Source organism: Lissotriton vulgaris, chromosome 2_1 (assembly GCF_964263255.1).
Source record: "Lissotriton vulgaris chromosome 2_1, aLisVul1.2, whole genome shotgun sequence".
Classification (NCBI taxonomy): Eukaryota; Metazoa; Chordata; class Amphibia; order Caudata; family Salamandridae; genus Lissotriton; species Lissotriton vulgaris.
In genome coordinates this window covers 760,063,350-760,085,000 of record NC_141687.1, presented here as the reverse complement: position 1 = coordinate 760,085,000, position 21,651 = coordinate 760,063,350, and the positions used below count along the sequence as shown (strand labels likewise).

General features: G+C 44.1%; 1 protein-coding gene across 1 annotated transcript in view; it reads right to left on the bottom strand.

The window, feature by feature from the left end:
* The window catches only part of LOC147731106 (uncharacterized), a 485,394-nt gene that overhangs the window by 95,461 nt on the left and 368,282 nt on the right, over positions 1–21,651 (bottom strand). The window contains exons 17-18 of the mRNA XM_086956073.1: positions 12,034–12,119; positions 10,813–10,909 (exon numbers count right to left, since the gene is read on the bottom strand). Coding sequence (XP_086812199.1) covers positions 10,813–10,909; positions 12,034–12,119 — 183 coding nt within the window. The remainder of the gene's footprint in view (positions 1–10,812; positions 10,910–12,033; positions 12,120–21,651) is intronic.

Sequence of the window (21,651 nt, the reverse complement as noted above, 5' to 3'; positions counted from 1 at the left end):
AGGTAGGCTGGCCTCACCCCACCTGGCAGCGGCTCAGGGGAAGATGAAGCACCGCTCTAGAAAACATGTCAATCACATGTAGCACACAGGGAGCACATACAGAAACCAACACACCTCCTATTACATATAAGCCGAAAGTCAGTGGTCTCAGTGTATTAAACTAGATATATTATGCAGTAGTGGAGCGGCGAACCCTCCATCAGAAATCAGGGACTTTCAGTTAAAAAATGGGCAGCGTAAATGTGATGTCCGCATAAGCATGTAAAAAACGGGACATTGCAAAACCTAATGCCGATAATGCATAGTATCGGTATATTCAAATAAACGTACCCTTTGGTAGCGCAATCAGAGTCCCCATGCTGGGCAGAGTAACCTTATGCTAAAAAAAGCGCAGTGTTGAAGGTAGGGTCCTTCCTACCTCTCCGTCGGTACTCCTGGGCCGGCGTCCTGGCCGTCTGGGGAGGTACCGGGAGGTAGGAGCGAGGCTGGTTATAAGCCGCGCTCTCATTGGACGCGCTGTCACGTGGGGCGCGTCACCGCCGTATGTCATTGGCTCAGGGTGGAACGCGCCCACGTTCTGATAGGCTGATCGACCGACTACCGGGAATGGTCATTGGTCGATCGGCCAATGCGTCGTCAAGGAGACAAAAATCATAACAAAAAGGGCTTAACGTGTGCGAGGAGTCAGGGGAGTAAAAGTCGCCAGGGGAAGGTGGAAAATCTTTAGAAAAAACGCTATGTGAGTAAAAAGCGAAGCGCTTCTAATTCAGGAACATGAGCAAGATGTAATTATCTTGTGGGCCAATAGCTAAGTCTCCTAACACTACTCGGATTTCACCCCAGCCAGGCTGTACCTCATTATAAGTAGTGAGTATAGGAGAGCAACTTGAATAATGTATAAGGACAACAGAGCCTTATACGGTCAGATAAAATAGCCGTCTGTGCCACAAAGATAAGTCTCATAACAATACTCAGATTTTGACATAGTTAGGCTGTATGAGTAGTAAGAACAAGAGAGCAACCAGTGAGGGCAACAAGTCCATCTACAGTTATGGTGGGTGTTGTATCCCTAACCGGCATGTAAAGTGTCACTGTAGGGACAGATGTCTATTCTCAAACATGCAAAAACATGTGATGATACCCTGGTGGTCTTATGAGTCAGGTGTGTGTAAACGGGGGGTAACCAATCACAAGCGTAACCCAATTGACCAACCTATCTATGTAAACACAGGGATGAGTGTACAACATAAGGCTGAACGTACAAACAGATAAATGTTTTAGGACCCTGCTGTTCTCTATTGTTGAATCAGAAAATAGACCACGGGATATCGTCATTCAGCCCATCCTTGTGAGTATTCAATTTGAGTACCCATCTTTGTTCTTTCATCAGCAGATATTTGGTCACATCTGCTGTGTGTTTTGGGATAAAAAGTTGTTCCAGAACAGTCCATTGGAATTCAGAGGCTAGATGTTTTGCCTCTAGGAAGTGGGCAGTTAGTCTGGTGGCTTGTCTGGCACACCTGATGGTACTCTTGTGCTCAGATATCCGTATGCGGACCTTTCGTGTGGTCATGCCTACATATTTGTAGCTACAGGGGCAGGTAATGAGGTAGATTACATGGTCACTATTACAATTGGTGAATTTTAATTGCTTCCATGGTCTACCAGTACCAATGTCAATCTCCAAAGACTTTGTTGTTTGTGCACAGACCTGACAATTGCCACAGGGATGATGTCCCTGGACAGGAGGGAGATTCCACAGTGATCCAACCGCTCTAGGTGGATCTTCACGAGGCCTAGTGTGCACCAGTTTGTCCCTAAGGTTAGGGCCCCTCTTAAATGAAACCAAGGGGCGGGGAAGAGTTAGGTGTCCGGAGTTTAATATAGGCCAGTGTTTCCTGACGCTCTTTTGGATGCTGTTTGAAAGACTACCAAAGGTCTGGACAAACGTCAGGCGATCCAAGTCAGGTTTAGGAGATCTGGGTTCCAGCAGGGCTTCACGATTGTTATTCATTGCCCTTTTCATGGACCTGTGGACCAGTCTGGGAGGATATTTACGAGCCACCAGTTGCATACTTAAATCCTCGGAGTGTTTCTTGAAGGCTGTTCTCGTAGAGCAGTTCCTTTGGACCCGCAAGAATTGGCTGAAGGGTAAACTCTCCTTCAGTGCTCTCGGATGGTTGCTGTCAAATAACAGTAATGAGTTCCTTGCTGTGGGCTTCCTGTATAGCTCAGACTGTAGGCCCTCTGGACCAGCAGTTATCAATAGGTCGAGGAAGGCTAACTGTCGTTGACCAATTTCAATGGTGAATTTCAGATGGTTATTTCTTGTGTTTAACCAACCCAGGAATTCTAGGCAACTAACAGTCGAACCTCTCCACACAACAAAGACGTCATCGATATACCTCTTCCAGGTCTTGAGGTTATCGATGAATGGATTCACATTGTTTAATACATGACTTTGTTCGAACGAGTGTACATACAGATTCGCTAAGCTGGGGGCGTAAACGGTGGGGTAAACGGTGGGGTAAACTACTAGGGCTAAAGAAATCACAAACCAGGACAACCTTACACGGCACAATCATGGCTCAATATCTGCGTAATGATTGCGCACCTACAGGACTCATAGTGACCAACGCACCTAGGTTGTTTTTGAATGATAAGGAGTTTCTGAAGAATTGGGCCCTTATCGCTTGGAGGTGTACTAGTGACTGGCTGATCTTGATCATCCAAACCTCCAAACGCATAGCTGACACCATGCTCATAGAAATTCAAATCCTTGAGTCCAAGATTAAGGCTACTATAGCTCCCAAGGTCTTCAGCAAGAACCTTGAAGACTCTAACAAAAACAACAGAGACTTCAGAGAGCACCCTTTATCTGTAAAAATGGACAAATTCAGGAAAGACCTGGATAAGTTTAAATTCGAAAGAATATATCCTTATTCAAGTGACACATATACCCCCCCAGAGTTTGGCAACACTGGTCGCAGGAAGGGATCATCTTACAGTACATCTAGCTCAGGTGCCAATTCCTCAGGTAGTGACACTGGCAGCGACAATTCTTACACACAAGGTCGTGGTCAAGGAAAAAGAAACTTTAGAAACAACTGGAGAGGTAACCAACAACAACAATGGTGGCCACCCAACCCGTGGCACTTCGGCGGTATGCAGCCTTTTTTTCCCCCGCAACAACCGGGTCCGTTTCAACAACCAATGGGACAGAATATGACCAACTTCCCTGGTACTTTCCCAACAAACAACTTTAATGGGCAACCTTTTTTAGGGTTTGGCCGGGGCAGGCCTCGGGGCAGAAGGAGAGGGAACACACAGCCCCAAGTTCATTTCAGTCCCCCATCAACGTCCACGGAAGGGAGGACACTGAGGAGCAACTCGTCCAAGAGGAAGGAGGCCGGACAGAACAGTGCAGCCCCAGTATAGTCATGAACCTGAGCAGACATACCCTTACTCCAGTAGAGGAGGAAGCCCTGAATAAGGGACTTGGCTTTGTGCCCACTCATCATAATGATGAGTTTGAAACCCGTTTGGAAGTAGCCAGATTCCTGAGGAAGATCAGACTACACTTCTTTTTCGCCGGTAAAGAAACCTCTATACAGAATGAGGAGGATGTCAATACTGGACTGAGATGTAAATCCACCTTTACTCCACCTACTCATCTTATGCCACCCCAGGTCCTAGCCTATGAACAGGCACTGGAGAAAGAGATGGACGACCTCTTTAGCACCAAACGCAAAACTTTCCAGAATATGCCTAAATCACATCATTTGGCATTAAAATCTCTTACTGACAACAAAGATTTAACAATAAAGCCAGCCGACAAGGGCGGCTCTATTGTGATTCTGGATACTGAGGTCTATCGAGCTGAGTGCCTCAGACAACTCAGCATGAGACACTCCTACTCCCCTGTGAACCACGACCCTACGGAGGAATTGAAACGGACTATTAAAACAATGGTTGAAGAAGCATCTTCAGAGGGATGGATCACACCTGCTGAAGCCATGTATCTCTGCCCAGAACACCCTAAGATGCCGTATTTTTATACCCTACCCAAGGTTCACAAAGAACAACGACCACCCCCAGGACGCCCGATCATCTCGGGGATAGGATCAGTCCTGGAACCCCTCTCCACCTTTGTGGATCACTTTTTACGACCGATGGTGCAGGAGATGCCCACCTATCTCAAGGATACCACCGATTTGCTAAGATTGCTACCCAACATCGAATTTGATACAGACAGTGACCTCTTAGTCTCATTTGACGTAGAGGCACTCTACACCTCTATCCCCCAGGATGAGACATTGGACGTTGTGCACCAACTTTTGGAGTCCAGGGAACTTAACAGCATCACTCCTGTCCAATTCATAATGGCCTGTGCCACTCTGGCCATGAAACAAAACTTTTTTCAATTCGAAGAACAGGTATACCTTCAAACATCAGGTACCAGCATGGGGAGATTTACGCCCCCAGCTTAGCGAAACTGTATGTACACTCGTTCGAACAAAGTCATGTATTAAACAATGTGAATCCATTCATCGATAACCTCAAGACCTGGAAGAGGTATATCGATGACGTCTTTGTTGTGTGGAGAGGTTCGACTGATAGTTGCCTAGAATTCCTGGGTTGGTTAAACACAAGAAATAACCATCTGAAATTCACCATTGAAATTGGTCAACGACAGTTAGCCTTCCTCGACCTATTGATAACTGCTGGTCCAGAGGGCCTACAGTCTGAGCTATACAGGAAGCCCACAGCAAGGAACTCATTACTGTTATTTGACAGCAACCATCCGAGAGCACTGAAGGAGAGTTTACCCTTCAGCCAATTCTTGCGGGTCCAAAGGAACTGCTCTACGAGAACAGCCTTCAAAAAACACTCTGAGGATTTAAGTATGCAACTGGTGGCTCGTAAATATCCTCCCAGACTGGTCCACAGGTCCATGAAAAGGGCAATGAATAACAATCGTGAAGCCCTGCTGGAACCCAGATCTCCTAAACCTGACTTGGATCGCCTGACGTTTGTCCAGACCTTTGGTAGTCTTTCAAACAGCATCCAAAAGAGCGTCAGGAAACACTGGCCTATATTAAACTCCGGACACCTAACTCTTCCCCGCCCCTTGGTTTCATTTAAGAGGGGCCCTAACCTTAGGGACAAACTGGTGCACACTAGGCCTCGTGAAGATCCACCTAGAGCTGTTGGATCACTGTGGAATCTCCCTCCTGTCCAGGGACATCATCCCTGTGGCAATTGTCAGGTCTGTGCACAAACAACGAAGTCTTTGGAGATTGACATTGGTACTGGTAGACCATGGAAGCAATTAAAATTCACCAATTGTAATAGTGACCATATAATCTACCTCATTACCTGCCCCTGTAGCTACAAATATGTAAGCATGACCACACGAAAGGTCCGCATACGGATATCTGAGCACAAGAGTACCATCAGGTGTGCCAGACAAGCCACCAGACTAACTGCCCACTTCCTAGAGGCAAAACATCTAGACTCTGAATTCCAATGGACTGTTCTGGAACAACCTTTTATCCCAAAACACACAGCAGATGTGACCAAATATCTGCTGATGAAAGAACAAAGATGGGTACTCAAATTGAATACTCACAAGGATGGGCTGAATGACGATATCCCGTGGTCTATTTTCTGATTCAACAATAGAGAACAGCAGGGTCCTAAAACATTTATCTGTTTGTACGTTCAGCCTTATGTTGTACACTCATCCCTGTGTTGACATAGATAGGTTGGTCAATTGGGTTACGCTTGTGATTGGTTACCCCTCGTTTACACACACCTGACTCATAAGACCACCAGGGTATCATCACATGTTTTTGCATGTTTGAGAATAGACATCTGTCCCTACAGTGACACTTTACATGCCGGTTAGGGATACAACACCCACCATAACTGTAGATGGACTTGTTGCCCTCACTGGTTGCTCTCTTGTTCTTACTACTCATACAGCCTAACTGTGTCAAAATCTGAGTATTGTTATGAGACTTATCTTTGTGGCACAGACGACTATTTTATCTGACCGTATAAGGCTCTGTTGTCCTTATACATTATTCAAGTTGCTCTCCTATACTCACTACTTATAATGAGGTACAGCCTGGCTGGGGTGAAATCCGAGTAGTGTTAGGAGACTTAGCTATTGGCCCACAAGATAATTACATCTTGCTCATGTTCCTGAATTAGAAGCGCTTCGCTTTTTACTCACATAGCGTTTTTTTCTAAAGATTTTCCACCTTCCCCTGGCGAGTTTTACTCCCATGACTCCTCGCTAAGCCCTTTTTGTTATGATTTTCGTCTCCTTGACGACGCATTGGCCGATCGACCAATGACCATTCCCGGTAGTCGGTCGATCAGCCTATCAGAACGTGGGCGCGTTCCACCCTGAGCCAATGACATACGGCGGTGACGCGCCCCACGTGACAGCGCGTCCAATGAGAGCGCGGCTTATAACCAGCCTCGCTCCTACCTCCCGGTACCTCCCCAGACGGCCAGGACGCCGGCCCAGGAGTACCGACGGAGAGGTAGGAAGGACCCTACCTTCAACACTGCGCTTTTTTTAGCATAAGGTTACTCTGCCCAGCATGGGGACTCTGATTGCGCTACCAAAGGGTACGTTTATTTGAATATACCGATACTATGCATTATCGGCATTAGGTTTTGCAATGTCCCGTTTTTTACATGCTTATGCGGACATCACATTTACGCTGCCCATTTTTTAACTGAAAGTCCCTGATTTCTGATGGAGGGTTCGCCGCTCCACTACTGCATAATATATCTAGTTTAATACACTGAGACCACTGACTTTCGGCTTATATGTAATAGGAGGTGTGTTGGTTTCTGTATGTGCTCACTGTGTGCTACATGTGATTGACATGTTTTCTAGAGCGGTGCTTCATCTTCCCCTGAGCCGCTGCCAGGTGGGGTGAGGCCAGCCTACCTTACAGATCTAGGTAAGCACGAAATACCATTTGGCTTATGAATTTTCTTTCCAGATGTAGTAACATCAGACCATACTCATTCTGAGTATCTGTACATCAATACCCTGAGTGTGATGTTTTGTCTAATTTACATGAAATGGACTTTCTGTACAGCCCACCGGATAGTGATCGCTATACCTAACCTTCTTCTCTTCTCTTAGTGATCGACACAGACTGTAAGGGCACCCGGAGCAATCAGGTGACCATATGCACTTGCTATTTGTCTTCCTGGTGTCATTTTTCACTTCACTCATTCCACATGGTGCAGTAGTTTTATTCATATTTCTGGTCCTGATGAATGCAAGGACGCAGTAGTCCCTTATTTGCAGAAACTAGTTGACCACGTCTACCTAAGGCGGTCCACATAATCAGACAGCCCTAGGTTATATTTTTAATATTGGTATGTTAGGCACACAGAGAATAAAGTTTGTTTTGTGCTCTTTCTGAACCAATTTTAATACACCCCTTTCTTGGTTTCTTCACTTCCACACACTTTCTAACACTGCACACCCCAGTCCCATGTTTTGGCCACTCATAACATCGAGAGGCATACCACACTGTCATTGCCGGTATTTGTTGAGGAACCCCCTTACCACGGGTTGACCTCTGAATGTGGCACCGATCTTCTCAGACGGGTGGTACGGATAAAATCCCAAATGATGAAGGGCGGATCCGTTTGGTGACTGATGGGTATTTTCCTTATCCTGTTGAGAGCCCTCTGTGACACATCTCTTTAGAGGTCAGGGATGGGTTGGCTTTTCTTTTCCTCTGGGCACATTTCTTGAGACCCTCTGGTACCATTGTTGTTTACATAATAAAAGACCGCCATCTCGCCAGACCGATCTTAGAGGCTATACCCGCTATATTCCAATTTAGGATTTTCAGACAGATGTTTTCAATATGACCTTTGTCATTGCCTAAGCTTACGCTTATCCCAGCAGGGGGGGGGGAGACAGTAGGGGACTGGGGGGCAAATGATAAACGGAAGTTAAATTAGCAGAATCCATCAAGCTGGTCCCGATACGAGGATCTACCCATGGATAGTTGTGTGGTAGAATATTATTCATTAATACAATATGAGTGGGATTACGAGAAACCCTGCCCATCTCCTCTAAGCCTGACACCAGGAGTGCGGAATTAAATCGAGATGGGGATGGTGTTTTGGTAACAAGAACTGGGCTGGCAAGTGATCTGACCGCCTCCTGGAAAACCGGGTAGACAGGCACCTCCCCAAACCATCAAGCCAGCCAGTGGGGCAAATCTATTGGACAAGCGGAGTGATAGCACCCTTGCTTTGTTCAATGGAAGTAGAAGTAAAATCACAGGCTGAATACTGGGTGCAAGTGGAGATTGGAGACCGAAGATCAATTAAGGCAAATAATTTTGGAACAAGACAAGTAATACGACTGTAGTCAGTAACAATTTGCTACTGGTTTCTGATTTCTGGCTAATATACACACATGGGATTCCCTATTGTGGGACCTTAAAGTTCAAATGGGCCAGATAAAATGAAAGTTTTTGAAGAGAAATAAGTCAGCGAGCTCCAACTCTTGATACACTCCTCATCTAAGGAAATTGAGGTTCAATAAAATCAAAAACTAAACTTTATGGGGACAGATGTACATGCACAACTATTGGGGGTTATGGTGGAACAATTTCACCTGTGTCCAAAACTTAGCGCTGCTGAGCATGAACATCAATTCAAAATGATATTGAACATTATCGGTTTTTATGTTGGTATGTATGGACAGCGGGGTAATGATGTTGCTGGAATACGCTGGGCAGCATAAATGCCTATGGCCTCCCCCTTTACCATTGGGTTGGAACAGTGCTTTGTGGACAGAAAGATTAGCTGTGACAGGGGTGAGTGCAGAGAAGTAGAGGGTAGGCTATTTGGCCCACTTGAGAGTAATACGTGGGTCGCATCACAGAGTCATTATTTTAATTTTCCACTTTGTCTCCTCTACCAAAAGTAATAAAAACACTGATCACAGCCAGGAGGCTCAATATAGGGCCAAGAATGTTGAACACATGTTGTTGATGCTACAGCCAATATGCACCACTGGGTGGGTGGGTGGGTAATTGTGATATGGCGCATCTGTGTTTTGAGTAATGTGTGAAGTGACTACAAGCACGTTTCTTTGTGTTCAAATTCAGACATACATGAAAAGGACGATGCAAGTTGACTCCCAAAGGGACATAACAAACCTGTCAGAAGTACCTAGTGTTGAATGTACCAATTCTTTCACAGCCAAACGGATCGTCTTTCAGGATACCCCAGGTGTACTTCTTTTCTAGTTTTCCCTCACACACCTTATTTAACTGACAGACTAAATCAACAGGTGAGTGTTTGGGACTATAAGGGAATCACTATTCTCAGTTCTGACAAATGATTGGGACCAAAACGCTCCTCTCGCAGATGGCAGAAACATGTTTTCTCTGATTAACATGTTCAAACAGTCCTTCTAGCACAAGTCTTTTTAACCATATGATAGGAAGGGAATAATTGAAACTCACACAAATATCTTTCACTCTCCCTTTACTCGTTGTTTTGCTGGACTTCCTCTTTGAGTGGCACATTATTCTCTCTTCCTCAAAAAGGAGCTGCAGGATAAGCCCACCATGTGGAACTGGATGTTTCAAAAGTGATGAGAGACTGAGTGATGAAGCATGTCACTTCAGAGAATGAGGGCCCTGGTCCTTTTTAGGGAAGACCATGGGTCTCCCACCCTTGGTTCTCTTGGTATCTGTTCCCAGTGCACCAGTTATATTGTGCCAGGTATTGTGATATTAGCTAGTATCTTGAGAGGATATGGCTGACACATTATTATGATGGATCCTATCCTTTCCTTTCCCTTAATTGTGCTATGTATTCAAACTATCCTTCCTTGCATGATGCACAGCATAAAGCAGAGGTTGAGAGGTGGTTATTTTTTGCCTAGCATAAGATTTGTACTGGAGGCATACCATTTCCGTTACAAATTCCAGTGTGTAGAAAAACGTAGAAGGGTCCCACGCATTGGATGTGAAACACATGTAGTGCCTCTTTTCTATTTTTGTTAAGAATCGATCACATTTTCCTTTGTTTGCACCTGCATTAAGTAGGCATTCGTTTTTGACTATCTTAGTAGTTGGTTTTAAAAATTAGGTGTTTGTGTTGAACCCCCCACCAATAATGCTCACTTGACACAATACTGCGCAAAGCGTTTTGGCGCTGTAAAAAGGGCACCACTGTCAGGGATGGATAATAAGAGCATGTATCATTTTACCCCCTTGGAATTACTCTAGCACTGGCACAAAGCCCTAATAAGTCTGGACCAAAGGATGTTGTACATGTTTTTAGATTAACTGTTGTTTTTAGCTTTATATTACTTTTCACACTATGAAAAATAGTGAAAATGATATGCGGTTCTAAAACAAATATGTTTTATTCATGATTATAATGGTTTTAAGGAATCATGAACAGTGAAATATTAATTAAGGTATTATTCTTTGAATACATTACCATGACTTTGAAGCATCTTTCTTGAAACTAAAAACAAATACATGTTTTAACTGCAAAATACTGACATGCCAAAAACTAAACATGGAAGACCAGAAACCTTTAATATATTTTCACAGGCTCATTTTGATGTTTTTTTTTTAAAAATTGCCAATGTATGTCTTTCAGACTTGGGAGAGACTGAAATGTGTGCTTATCTCTTGGTAGCCGTTCCTCATATGCAGTACCCCTGGCGATGCAAAGCACGGCTGATAACCTCACACACTTGCTGGATGTCTTTGCCTGAAGTTGAATTACCTGCTGAGCAGTCTGGGCAGCACTGGCCTGGCACTAGAATTGGATGTGAACAAGTCTCCACGCAGTCCGTTCTCTTACAAGCCACAGAACTGTCTGCCTGAAACCAAAATAAATTAGAGGTGTATGATACAATCAAATAACCAGCCACCATTAATAATAACCCTCAGTGACAACACTCACCCTCCTCTTGAAGTCACTCATGATTCATTAACTCCCACCCTGGGAACAGATGCTCTCTCTTTTGAAACCTGTACTTTACAACCTGAAAGATGTGACTGCCCACCGCAAGGGGATGTCTGGGGGGTTCATAGGACCCCCTTTCCCCTCCTCCCGAGGGCTGTTCTCAGGGGGCACGCTGACAGTGCGCCACCTTCTAAATAGCGCACTGTCAGTTAGTCTCCTGAGAGCTTCTTTACCTCTGCATCCCCTGTCTGTAATACGGCATGGGCATAAAGATGAAGGGATTCCCTCATTTGCATTGGGTACGCCCCCATGCAAATGAGGGAACGCCCCCTGAAGATAGCACTGGTGCTTTATGTGCACTATCGGTATTACAGAACGCTCCACACAAGTGTCTGCGTCCCTTCCTGTAATACCAAAGTACCCTGGGGCGCGCAACATGAGCATAAACGCTTGTTGCGCCCCCAGGGCACTTTGTGTAATATGGCCCCAGGTGTCCATTACCCCACAGGTTTCTAAGTGGGTTATTAGCCCACAGTCTATGCAGTTTGGTTTATTCAATTCCCATAAATTTCTAAATGTATCCTGAGGACTCATAGACGGGGCTTCATTGTGAACCTACATTTCACAACCACTTTCAAAGATTTCCAGTTCTTAGTACACAATCTTTTTGAAACCCCATCTATGACTCTTTCATCAGGGATCCACTTGTAATTTGGTGCCCCATTATTCTACTCCAGTACAATGTTCCTTATGTGAAGTTTTTGTTATGGTTTTACCTAGTTTCATTTGTCTTCAAGACTCTAAATTTTCCAAACATCATTTCCTTGAACTTACTCTAAATGTCCTCTATTCCCAATCATCTGTAGACTCAATTTCTCACCTGTGTTACCTTTTATTTCCTTGCACTGTGGCTGGCAACATTATCAAATTGTTTTGTATTCCTTTCTAGGGTGCTACTGGCCTAGTCACAATCTCAAACTCTTAATAGAATAGTTACTACACTCATTGATCTGTGTTTAGGAGGACCTAGTGACTCACCTGACAGATACAGATTTCACAGGGATCTCCAGGGGACCAGATCTGCCCGATAGGAAACTCAATGCCATTGTCATCAACAGGACATCCTGGACAAAGAAAGAAGAGTGAATAGGGTTCTTAGTTGACTGTTCTCTTTCTGGAGATTGCATCATGTTCTAATAGCAAAAAGGATTGTAATTTACACACTTAAGGTCTGTGGCATTTCCTCCACCTACACTCAGGACACAGCTTGCATTTTGTTTCCCTGGGATTCACATGGCGAAGACTAAAATGCGGCATCCTAGGCCCCCATATGTTGACACTGCAGTCATTCCAGCTTCCGCAGTGGTGAAGGCCCCTACTTATTGCCATACTCTCCCCCGTCCATAATCTGCTACACATCTCCCTAAACGTTAAAACAGAACTCTGTGAAACCAGACTCCATGATGGTTGAGACTGTTATCTGTAACTCTTGGCTCCCCAAACAAGGAGAAACCAAGTGTGACAGCCCATCAATAATGACTACAGGCAAAGAGTTTATGGAAACTACCTAGAATAACATTTAAAATGTTATATGCTTTGTTATAATGACAATGTTCTGCAGAAAAAATTAACAAATTAATCAACTGAAAGAAATTGCTGGTGTGTACTTTGCAATGCTCATTGGTCTCGCATTTGCGATAGTTAGAGCTATTGGCTTAGTAAATGACAATGTCTTTTACACATGAGTTTTGGTTTGGAGTGTAGTGGATGTATGCGATTTGGAGTACAATTATGTTGGATGAATTGGAATTTTTTTTTGTGGAATTATGTGGGGTTGAATTGTGTGGTGTGAAGTGCCTTTGTGTAGTGGAATTTTGTGTCATGGTGAATAGATAAGGGTGAGAGCTGCACAGAATAGATAGAAAAGAAACTAGCTAGGGAAAGGTAGTTTTTGCACGAAAAGTGAATGAACTTCAGACAGAGGAGCAGAAAGAGTGTGTGAGAGAGAGAAAGAAGGGGAGAGCGTAGCGGTATTAAGTGAAGTGGAATTCAATGTCATGGAGCGGAGTTGAATAATGTGGAGTTTAATTTATTGGTTTGTAATTATGTGGCATGGAGTGAAATGATATGCAGCAGAGCAGTGTGTGTAGTAGAATTGTGTGGCATGTTATTATGAGATGTTAAAATGAGTTTTGTGTAGTCGATTTATGCGGCATGGATTGGGATGTTGTGGCATTGTGTGACACATTCAGCCAGTTCTGATGTCTTACCCAACTGTAGGGCGATTGTGTCTGTCAAACTAAAGACAGTGCAACAGCGTAAAGGCTGCAGATGTGTAGGGCATAGTGTGTGTGTGTGTGTGAGGGACATTCAGGGATCTTGTAGCAAAAACCCTACAAGATCTCCTCTGATAAATGCAACTGATGAAATGTAACCAAATCAATCAAAAGTGCCCTCCACAGTCCCCCAATATACATTTACATTACTTGCAACTAACTGAAAACAACCTGTCACTTTTACATAAAGCAAATAAACCCGTTTACCTAGTGAAAGCCGAACACAGCGAGCTGATCTCATTATGCATTTATCAGAGGAGATCTTGTAGCGTTTTTGTTTTTACATTGGTTGGGACACTACGTGGGTGGCTAAGGATGGGGATTTACGTTTTTTTAAGGGATGACATTTTCTGTTATTGTATTCACTAAGTCTGTGATGCTTGGGTAGATGGCTAAGGTGTATGCTTTTAATACATTTTTTTACAGCAACCCCTGACGAAGAACCCTATTGGTTCGAAATGCATTGGGTTTTATGGAATGCTGTTAAAAGCAAACGTTGATGTAAAAGCTTGGATTAGCAGCAGAAAACGTTTGAAAATGCAGAAAAAAAATATCCATTTTAACTGTCTTCGGATTGACTTTAAATACGCATGAAGAAAATGATGAGTACAATTTAATAAAAGAAACTGGTTTACTATGGAACACCTGGCTTAAATAAGAAATATTGTATCACTTAGAAGACTTCTTTTTCTCTAACGCAGTGCAACAGCAAAGGTCGCAACTAGCGTCACTTTCTTTCAACACTTTTAGAAAGTTAGCATTTGCTTGCCTGACCATTTCAGCCCGCCTCTGCTAGGATGTGTATCTGCTGTCTGGTTTCTGTGAGTGACAGGGCTGGGGGATTCCAGGGGACAGGCTTGGCTGCCAGGTTGTGAATAGAGGGATTACCCCCAGGATAGGTGGGAGGAGTGCCCCTTGACTCTGAATAGGGATGTGCTCGGCCACCACAATGCTGGCTCCACCTCCTGTGGAGTGTCTGAGGTCTCTGCCCTGCACCCTGAAAGAAGAAGCCAGAGTCACCACAACAAGAACAAAATAAATGGTGTATAAAAGTAGGAGCCCTGCTACCAAGAAAGTAGATCCTGTTTCAACAACGAAGAACCTCTGCCCGACTAGAAGGACCTGGAGAAGCTGAAGGAGGAAGACTGTCCCTGACCTGGTGGACTGGCCTGCAGTAGGTGCCTCGCTGAAGAAAGGAGAGGAAAAGACTAGAAAAGACTTTGCAGACTTTGTGCCTGAAACAATCTCCAAGGGCTTGGACTTGAGCTTGCCCCCGTGAACTGAGCCCGGGACCATTGGGCTCATCCTGCATTTGCGCGTCTGCTCCTGGGCTGCTGTGTTTCCCCCCTCGCTGGAGCCGTGATCTCTGGTGTGCCCTCGCCCCCTCCTTGGGCCGCGACGTTGGTGAAAGGCCGCCCTGCCTGGTGAGAGCCTGCTCGAGTTCAAGCCGCTCTCCCTATGCTGCGCCGGGCCGCCCGCCCCTCTGCCACCTCTCCTGCTGTTCGCCGCGAGGCTCGTATCACTTTGCACAGCTGGTTTCATGTTTGTTGTTCCCGAACGCGGTACGAGTCGCACTGAAGCGTACGACTCGTCCACCACAGAAGTACGCCTCGAACCTGTACTGTTCGCCGCGAGGCGCGTATCACTTGGCAAAGCTGTTTCCTTGGTTATTGTTTCCAAAGCGGTACGAGTCGCACTGAAGCCTTCGACTCGCACCGCCCTGTGTACCCAAGAGCTCTACACCGTGCGTCGCGCCCCGGACTGAAGTGTCCGCGAGGCACGTACTATTTGGAAAGCTTTTGGTTCTATCCCCCAGGTACGAGTCACACTGAAGCCTACGACTTGTACCCCATTGCAAACCAGCCGCGCCGTACGCAGCGTACCGCAAGGCGCGTGGGACTTGGTAGGGCCTCCCTGTTCTACTCGTACAGATCGCGCCAGAGCGCTACAAAGCGCACATCATTGAACGAACCTTGCCAAAAGAACGGAATCTTTCTTTAAGTGTTGGGGGACCGTGTTTAAGTTGAAAGAACTCGTGAATTAGGCATTTTTACAGAACTTGAAAGAACTCGTGAATTAAGCATTTTAAAAGAACTTGAAAGAACTCTTTACAACTAAAGTACTGTGGCCTCATTTAAAAAACGTTATACTGGTCTTGTATTAAGCCTGCATCTATCTATATATATATATTTTTACATAAAGCCTATGTATTTTTATACATAAACTACGCCTGATATTCATTTATGGTGAGTTGTTTTTATTATTGTGTGTGATCATAAATGCTTAACCTCTAACGCCCTGAAGTTTAGCCTTGTCTGCTCACACCACACTACCTAGAGGGTGAGCAGGGGTTATTCTGAGGAGTGAGTCCCTTACCCTGACTAGAGGAGAGGGTCCCTGCTTGTCACAAGTGCATACTAAGCATGGGCGAATTTTGCTAATCTGGCGTTCGCAAATTTGCGTATTTGCGAACTCGCAATCCACAAAATACGCGAATTCTTTTTTTCTTTTTTTGTGTTCGCAAGGGTTTCTGCCAGTTCGCCAGGGTTTGGTACCAGTTCGCAATTGCGAACTTACTTGTCGGCTCGCAACGGTCGCGACTATGTTGTTTCTACGTCTGGTTCATCATCACAGGTTCCCAGCACCCTCTGTTTAACCACTGCCACCCTCTGTTTCACCCATGCCACCCTCTGGTACATCAATGCCACCCTCTGGTTCATCATCACTGTAGATTATGGGGGGGAAAAGCAAGCACACCTGCCCTGCTTCAACTGACATGAATTAATTTGGGGTTGGTTTATTAATGTGTCACTGTTTTAAAATTCCAGTCTGGCACCTGCTTCCTTATCTGTAATTTGCTTTCTGTTGCAGTGCAACTTTTTTTTTTTAGGACCTTTGTGGCCTACTTGTAGCTATTCTATGAGCCTGCTGTGAGGGCCAGAGCAGGGTCATACAATTGTTGCAACTAGCAACTGAACTCTAGAGGGGCCCCAGTCAGGAAGCACTACAGGGAATGGTTACTATTACTAATGATGAGTTTTAACTTTTACACCTGCTGAGTGCTTTCATTTTTGAAAATTCGTTTTTCTGCAGAACAGCAACTGTAATGCCCCAAACAAACATAGGCAACTGAACTTTGGAGGGGGCCCTCAGGAAGTACTACAGGGAATGGTTACTAATGATGAGTGAACTTTTGCACCTGCTGAGTGCTTTCTGCAGAACAGCAACTGTAACGCCTCAAACAAACTTACTTATGAAAGTTGATTTCTAATCCAAAAGTGATCCAAATTGAGTCAAAAGGCCTCAAATCCCAAAAAGTGCAGGCAAATGTCAACCTGCGGAGTTATTCTGATAAAAATCATCATTTTCAGAAGGCCTATGCTGCTTGCTAGTGGATTTCTTGTGCAGAATTGCAAATTTTGTAATTTCGCGAGCGCGAGATTGTTGCTGCCCGCCGCACCTACATGTTCGCAATTGCGAACTCTCGCGATGCGTCGCCAAACTTCCGCGGGATCCCGCAGCAAGATCCAAAATGGCGCAGCACTCACAAAAATATCGAGAAAAACAACTCGGCAAACGCTGAATGGCGGTAAGTGAATGCCGCACGCCGCAAAATTGTATCACCAAGAAAAAAAAATCCGCTGCGTGCGAATTTGCGGATTTTGCGGGGAATTCGCTAATCTCGCGGATTGTGAATTTACCGAAAATCCGCGAGCGGAACGGATTTTCCGCCCATGCTTAGTGCATACCTGTGCCAACCAGAGACCCCCAAATCTAACAGTCTTCATCTGACAAGTGTTTGATGTGAAATAGGAAGCATGTTACAGAACATTCAGATCCTGTGCTGACCTGGATTATGTGCAATTAAAAAAGCCCTCTGTAGAAAGCAAATACCACTAAAATTCTAAAAGAGGAGGCAAAGCAAATGAAGTGGCTGCACACATTTCTTTTATCAGCACGGTGCTTGCTTCATCGCTGCTGCACTTCATGAAAGATTAAGTGCAGTGCCCTGCTCCATGCTGATAGAAGAAGCGCTTACAGAATGTGTCATTAAAAAAGGTTCTGTAGAAAGCTAAGGCAATATTTCAAAGTAAAACCAAAAACTAGTAAGATGCTAAAAGAGGATGCGTAGCATACCTTTCTTTTATCAGCACAACGCTCGCATCACGGCCAGTGCACTTCATGAAACATGAAGCAGGGCGCCTGGCGGCATGCTGATAAAAGAAATGCTGTGTTGGAGTGAAGCACCAAATAACTTCAATCCAAAAACACGAGCAGAGGGAAAACAAAAAAATAGTGCACACAGAGTAACATTATTAACAAAAAGAGTAGGAACACGTGTAAAAGGGGCAGTCTCCATGGGATTCTCCAAACAAAAGTAGGCATTTATGAAGGGTAGTAACAGGAACCAGTGAAAAAGATGGGAGGTACTCAAAGTCCACATTGCAGCTACAGCATGTCTCAAAGAGATAGGCATGCGCTGCCTAGGCAAGGCCTTAAATGATAGGAGTGAATGGAAGGAGAAAAATAGAGAGAAGAGAAGATAGGATAGGAGAAAAGGAAGGAGAGAAGGAAAGGCCATAGAGTCCTACATTATAAAGTTTATAAAGCTATAGAAGTGTTTGGGAAGGTCATAGCCTAACTTCAGAAGGTGCTTTCACCTTCTGTTTTGTGCATTATAGTTCTACCTAACCTGTTTTACTATATATAAAGGAAATTCATGTTCTTCTTAAAAGTGATAACTTGGATTGGACATTGAGTTAATTGTGAATTATTTACTGTGTTTTAAAATACAAAACACGTTTTCTACACCTCTACTGTTTCCAACAGTAAGTCTGGACTGCTCGGCTTAGGCGTTTAAAAACACCTCCGGCAGAGTTCCTTGAGTGTCCAGCAGTTTTAAGGAAACAGTAAAAATGTAAAAATAACTTTGGTGATCAATATATCTGCTGGGGAGAGATTGGAGTTTTGTCTAGTGGCAGCGTTGACTCATCAAAGGTAGACAGGGTACAAGGAATTTGTACCATGCAGATCCCAGAACTCTATTTTATGTGGAAGGCTCAGTGTGTTACTACTGCTTTTGTCACAGAGATCCTTTTGTTACTTGCAGTTCATAAGTTCCTATCCTAATATAGCACAGTGAGCTATGAACTATCATCACAGAGCTGCATGCAAACTGCATGGTACAGGTTAGAATGTTATGGTTTTTTCAACTGTCTTACATGATCCTAATGTTGCTAAAAAGGGTTCATTTGGGTAAAAATGCAATCTTATTAGTAAAGCCAAACCCAAACAATACATTCTAAATCCTGAGTTTGTGCTTCTCCAGACCAACTACTATTAAAATATACTGCCTACCAGCATGGATGACATGTGATTAGTAGACCTTGTAGAACTCAATGTTTTAAGTAACATTTTCTATAGACTGAACTACAATCAATCAATCAATATTGTCTTTATTTCGATTGTCGCAATCATAAAAGACAAAATACATCTACAATTAAAAATTACTTGGAAAATTCCTAATACAAAAGCTTTCATACATTTCCACGTCCATCTAGACTTTTTTTTAAAAACCACGGTCATATGAACACATATTTAAAAAAATATGATTACGATAAATCCACAATGGTATAAAACACATAATGTGAAAACATAATAAAAATGATTTTATGAGAATGTATAAGATACTTAAAACAAGAAATAAGTGACTAACAGATCTTCCCTATCTTTTGTCAGTACTACTGGGCCATATTTCGGCAAGGGATAGTCATTTCCTCGATAAAGTTTACCAAAACCTGAACAAATAATGGGGCAACAGCACCAGACCATGATGTCTAAAACCTCATACAAAAAGACTGGCAAACCTATTGTACCCTCAACTTATTAGCTCGGATGACCCACATCCAGCTCAAGAATTTTGCCATGGCAATCGCAATGGATTCCTGAGTGTTTGTCTTTCAAATCCTTAGTGCCTCCATAGCTAATCTTATGCCTAGGTCATACAAATAGGTTTGAGTCATTTGTTCCTGGGTGATTTATAGGCTGGAAAACAAACAAAATATGTGCTAGTGTCTCAGTTTGGGCTGGACATGAAAAACATTTGTCAACTGTTGGGGGGTGCCATCTACTAATAAGAGCTTTCATAGGGAGTGAATCCACCCTAAACTGGTGCTACAACTTATTATCTTTCGGTCTGGTGATGAGGTCCCAATAGGTTTCAAGCTTAATCTCATGTTTAAACTCCAAAAATTCCTTTACCAGAGTGGGCCTCGTGAGGGTTGAAAAGCGCTTGGTTGTAACCATATTCCAATATGCTGCCTTGAGATCCCTTTTCGATGGAAATAAATTGTCGGCTGGGTCCTCCCACAAAATACTCATCCCCATATTAATCAAGATGGTTTTTATGTTGTTTAACCAAGAGATCTTACGTGAGCAACCCAACACTCTAACTTCAGAGAGAGCCTTGGCATATAATGAAAGCTCAGGAGTAGTCCAAAGCCTTTTCCAGAATGCTATGGGTCTAAAACGGGCTAAGTCCTCTATGCTGTAACAACCCAAATCTAGATATAAGGGGATGAGTGGTGTAGATTGCGGGAGGCCTATTAATGTTCTCACAAATTTGTTTTGCACTAGTGCCAAGGATGATAGGTCCTCAAAGCCCCAGAGTTCAGCACCATATAGTATTGAGGTACTGATTTTAGAATTGTACATCTTTAGGCTGGGGCAATAGGCTTAGTCTGAGAGAGCCGCTGCTCTTTTAACAATACACCAGCTAATTGTAAGTTTGAGGGCCAGCATGTCAATTTGGGGCTTCCAATTTAATTTCCTACCTCGTGTTGTCCCCAGGTATGTAAATACATCGGTCTGATCCAAGGGGACGTTATTCAAATACACTCTCCCTCCTATAGCTTTATGTTTGTGGAGCACCATAAACTTTGTTTTCTCCACATTTGCCACTAGCTCATGGTCGCGGAAAAAACACCTCGAAGCGGGACAAAGCAGCCTGCAAACCCTTTTGAGTATTTGATATTATCAAGGTATCATCCGCGAACATGAGCAGGGGTATCTTCATACCAGCTAATGTTGGAGCATCGTAGGGTGAGTGGAAAAGTACCGGACAACCCTGTTGATGAATAAAGAAAACAGGGTTGGTGCTAACACGTACCCTTGTCGAACCCCCTTAGAGACTGGGAACCTATCTGTGACATTCCCCTGCGTTCCCCAGTGGACTTGTGCATAATTTGAATCATGCAGTTTTACTAAAATGGCCAACAATTCCAATGGCATCCCCATGTCCATAAAAGCTCTCCACATTTTAGTACGAGGGACTAAATCAAATGCAGATTTGAGGTCAATAAAAGCCGCGTAGATTGAGCCCCCTCCAATAATAACTACCTGCCAATAGATGAGCACAAACCTAAAAACCTTGTCTATGGTACTCGTTTAGGTGCGGAACCCCGCCTGCAGTGATGTCAGAATATATGTCTCTTCTATCCAGGCCTGAATTCTACCTAAAACTAACCTGGCAACAACCTTCTGAATAGAGTCTATAAGGCTTATTGGCCTGTAGTTGCCTGGTAGTGAACAATCTTCCTTTTTAGGGCTCGGGCTTACCTCACACTGCGACAGCTACCTAAAAATTCCTGGGTGCTCGTGATTTTTAGTCCTTTATTTTTGCCAGCTACATTTCAATTGGCCTTCTGGTGTGTGTCTTTTTGGAAGAGAGCACGCAATAGGCCATAGGCTGTAGAGTTGCTCCGCTTCCTGCATATTCCGTACGGACACGAGCAGCAGAAGGCCATATTTCATCAATTACCAGCTGTCAGGGGGCGCGGTAATTGAAGGCAGATGCTTGGCAGGCATTCACCACTTTCCAGTTACTTTTTTTTTCAGCTGTGTGTGCGCGCATGCTGGTTCCCTGCCAAAGCTTGTTTACAATTCGATCGCTTTCGCAATCGGTTGAAGTGCCGCTTGTTTAATGTGCGGCGGTCCCGAGATCCCCCGAGAGGCTTCTGATTGGATTGAGGTTGGAACTGTAAAAGCAACTAGTAAAAATACTGAGCGTCATTTGTAAAGGTTGTTTTAAAGAGTTTTAAAACAAACGCTTCTGTTCCGGCCCCGGCTTTCTGTGGCACTAGCTTAAAAGTGCGTACCCTCCCACGGTTTACAAGCCGGGGTCGTTTTTTTCTCTCCTTTTAGTTTTATGGAAGCCCCTTGTGAATGTTATATCTCAGATAGTGTTCTTCGTGAGGTATGGGTCGGAGTCGCCTTTCACTGCCTGCCACTGCCTGCCACTGCCTGCCACTGACAGATCCAG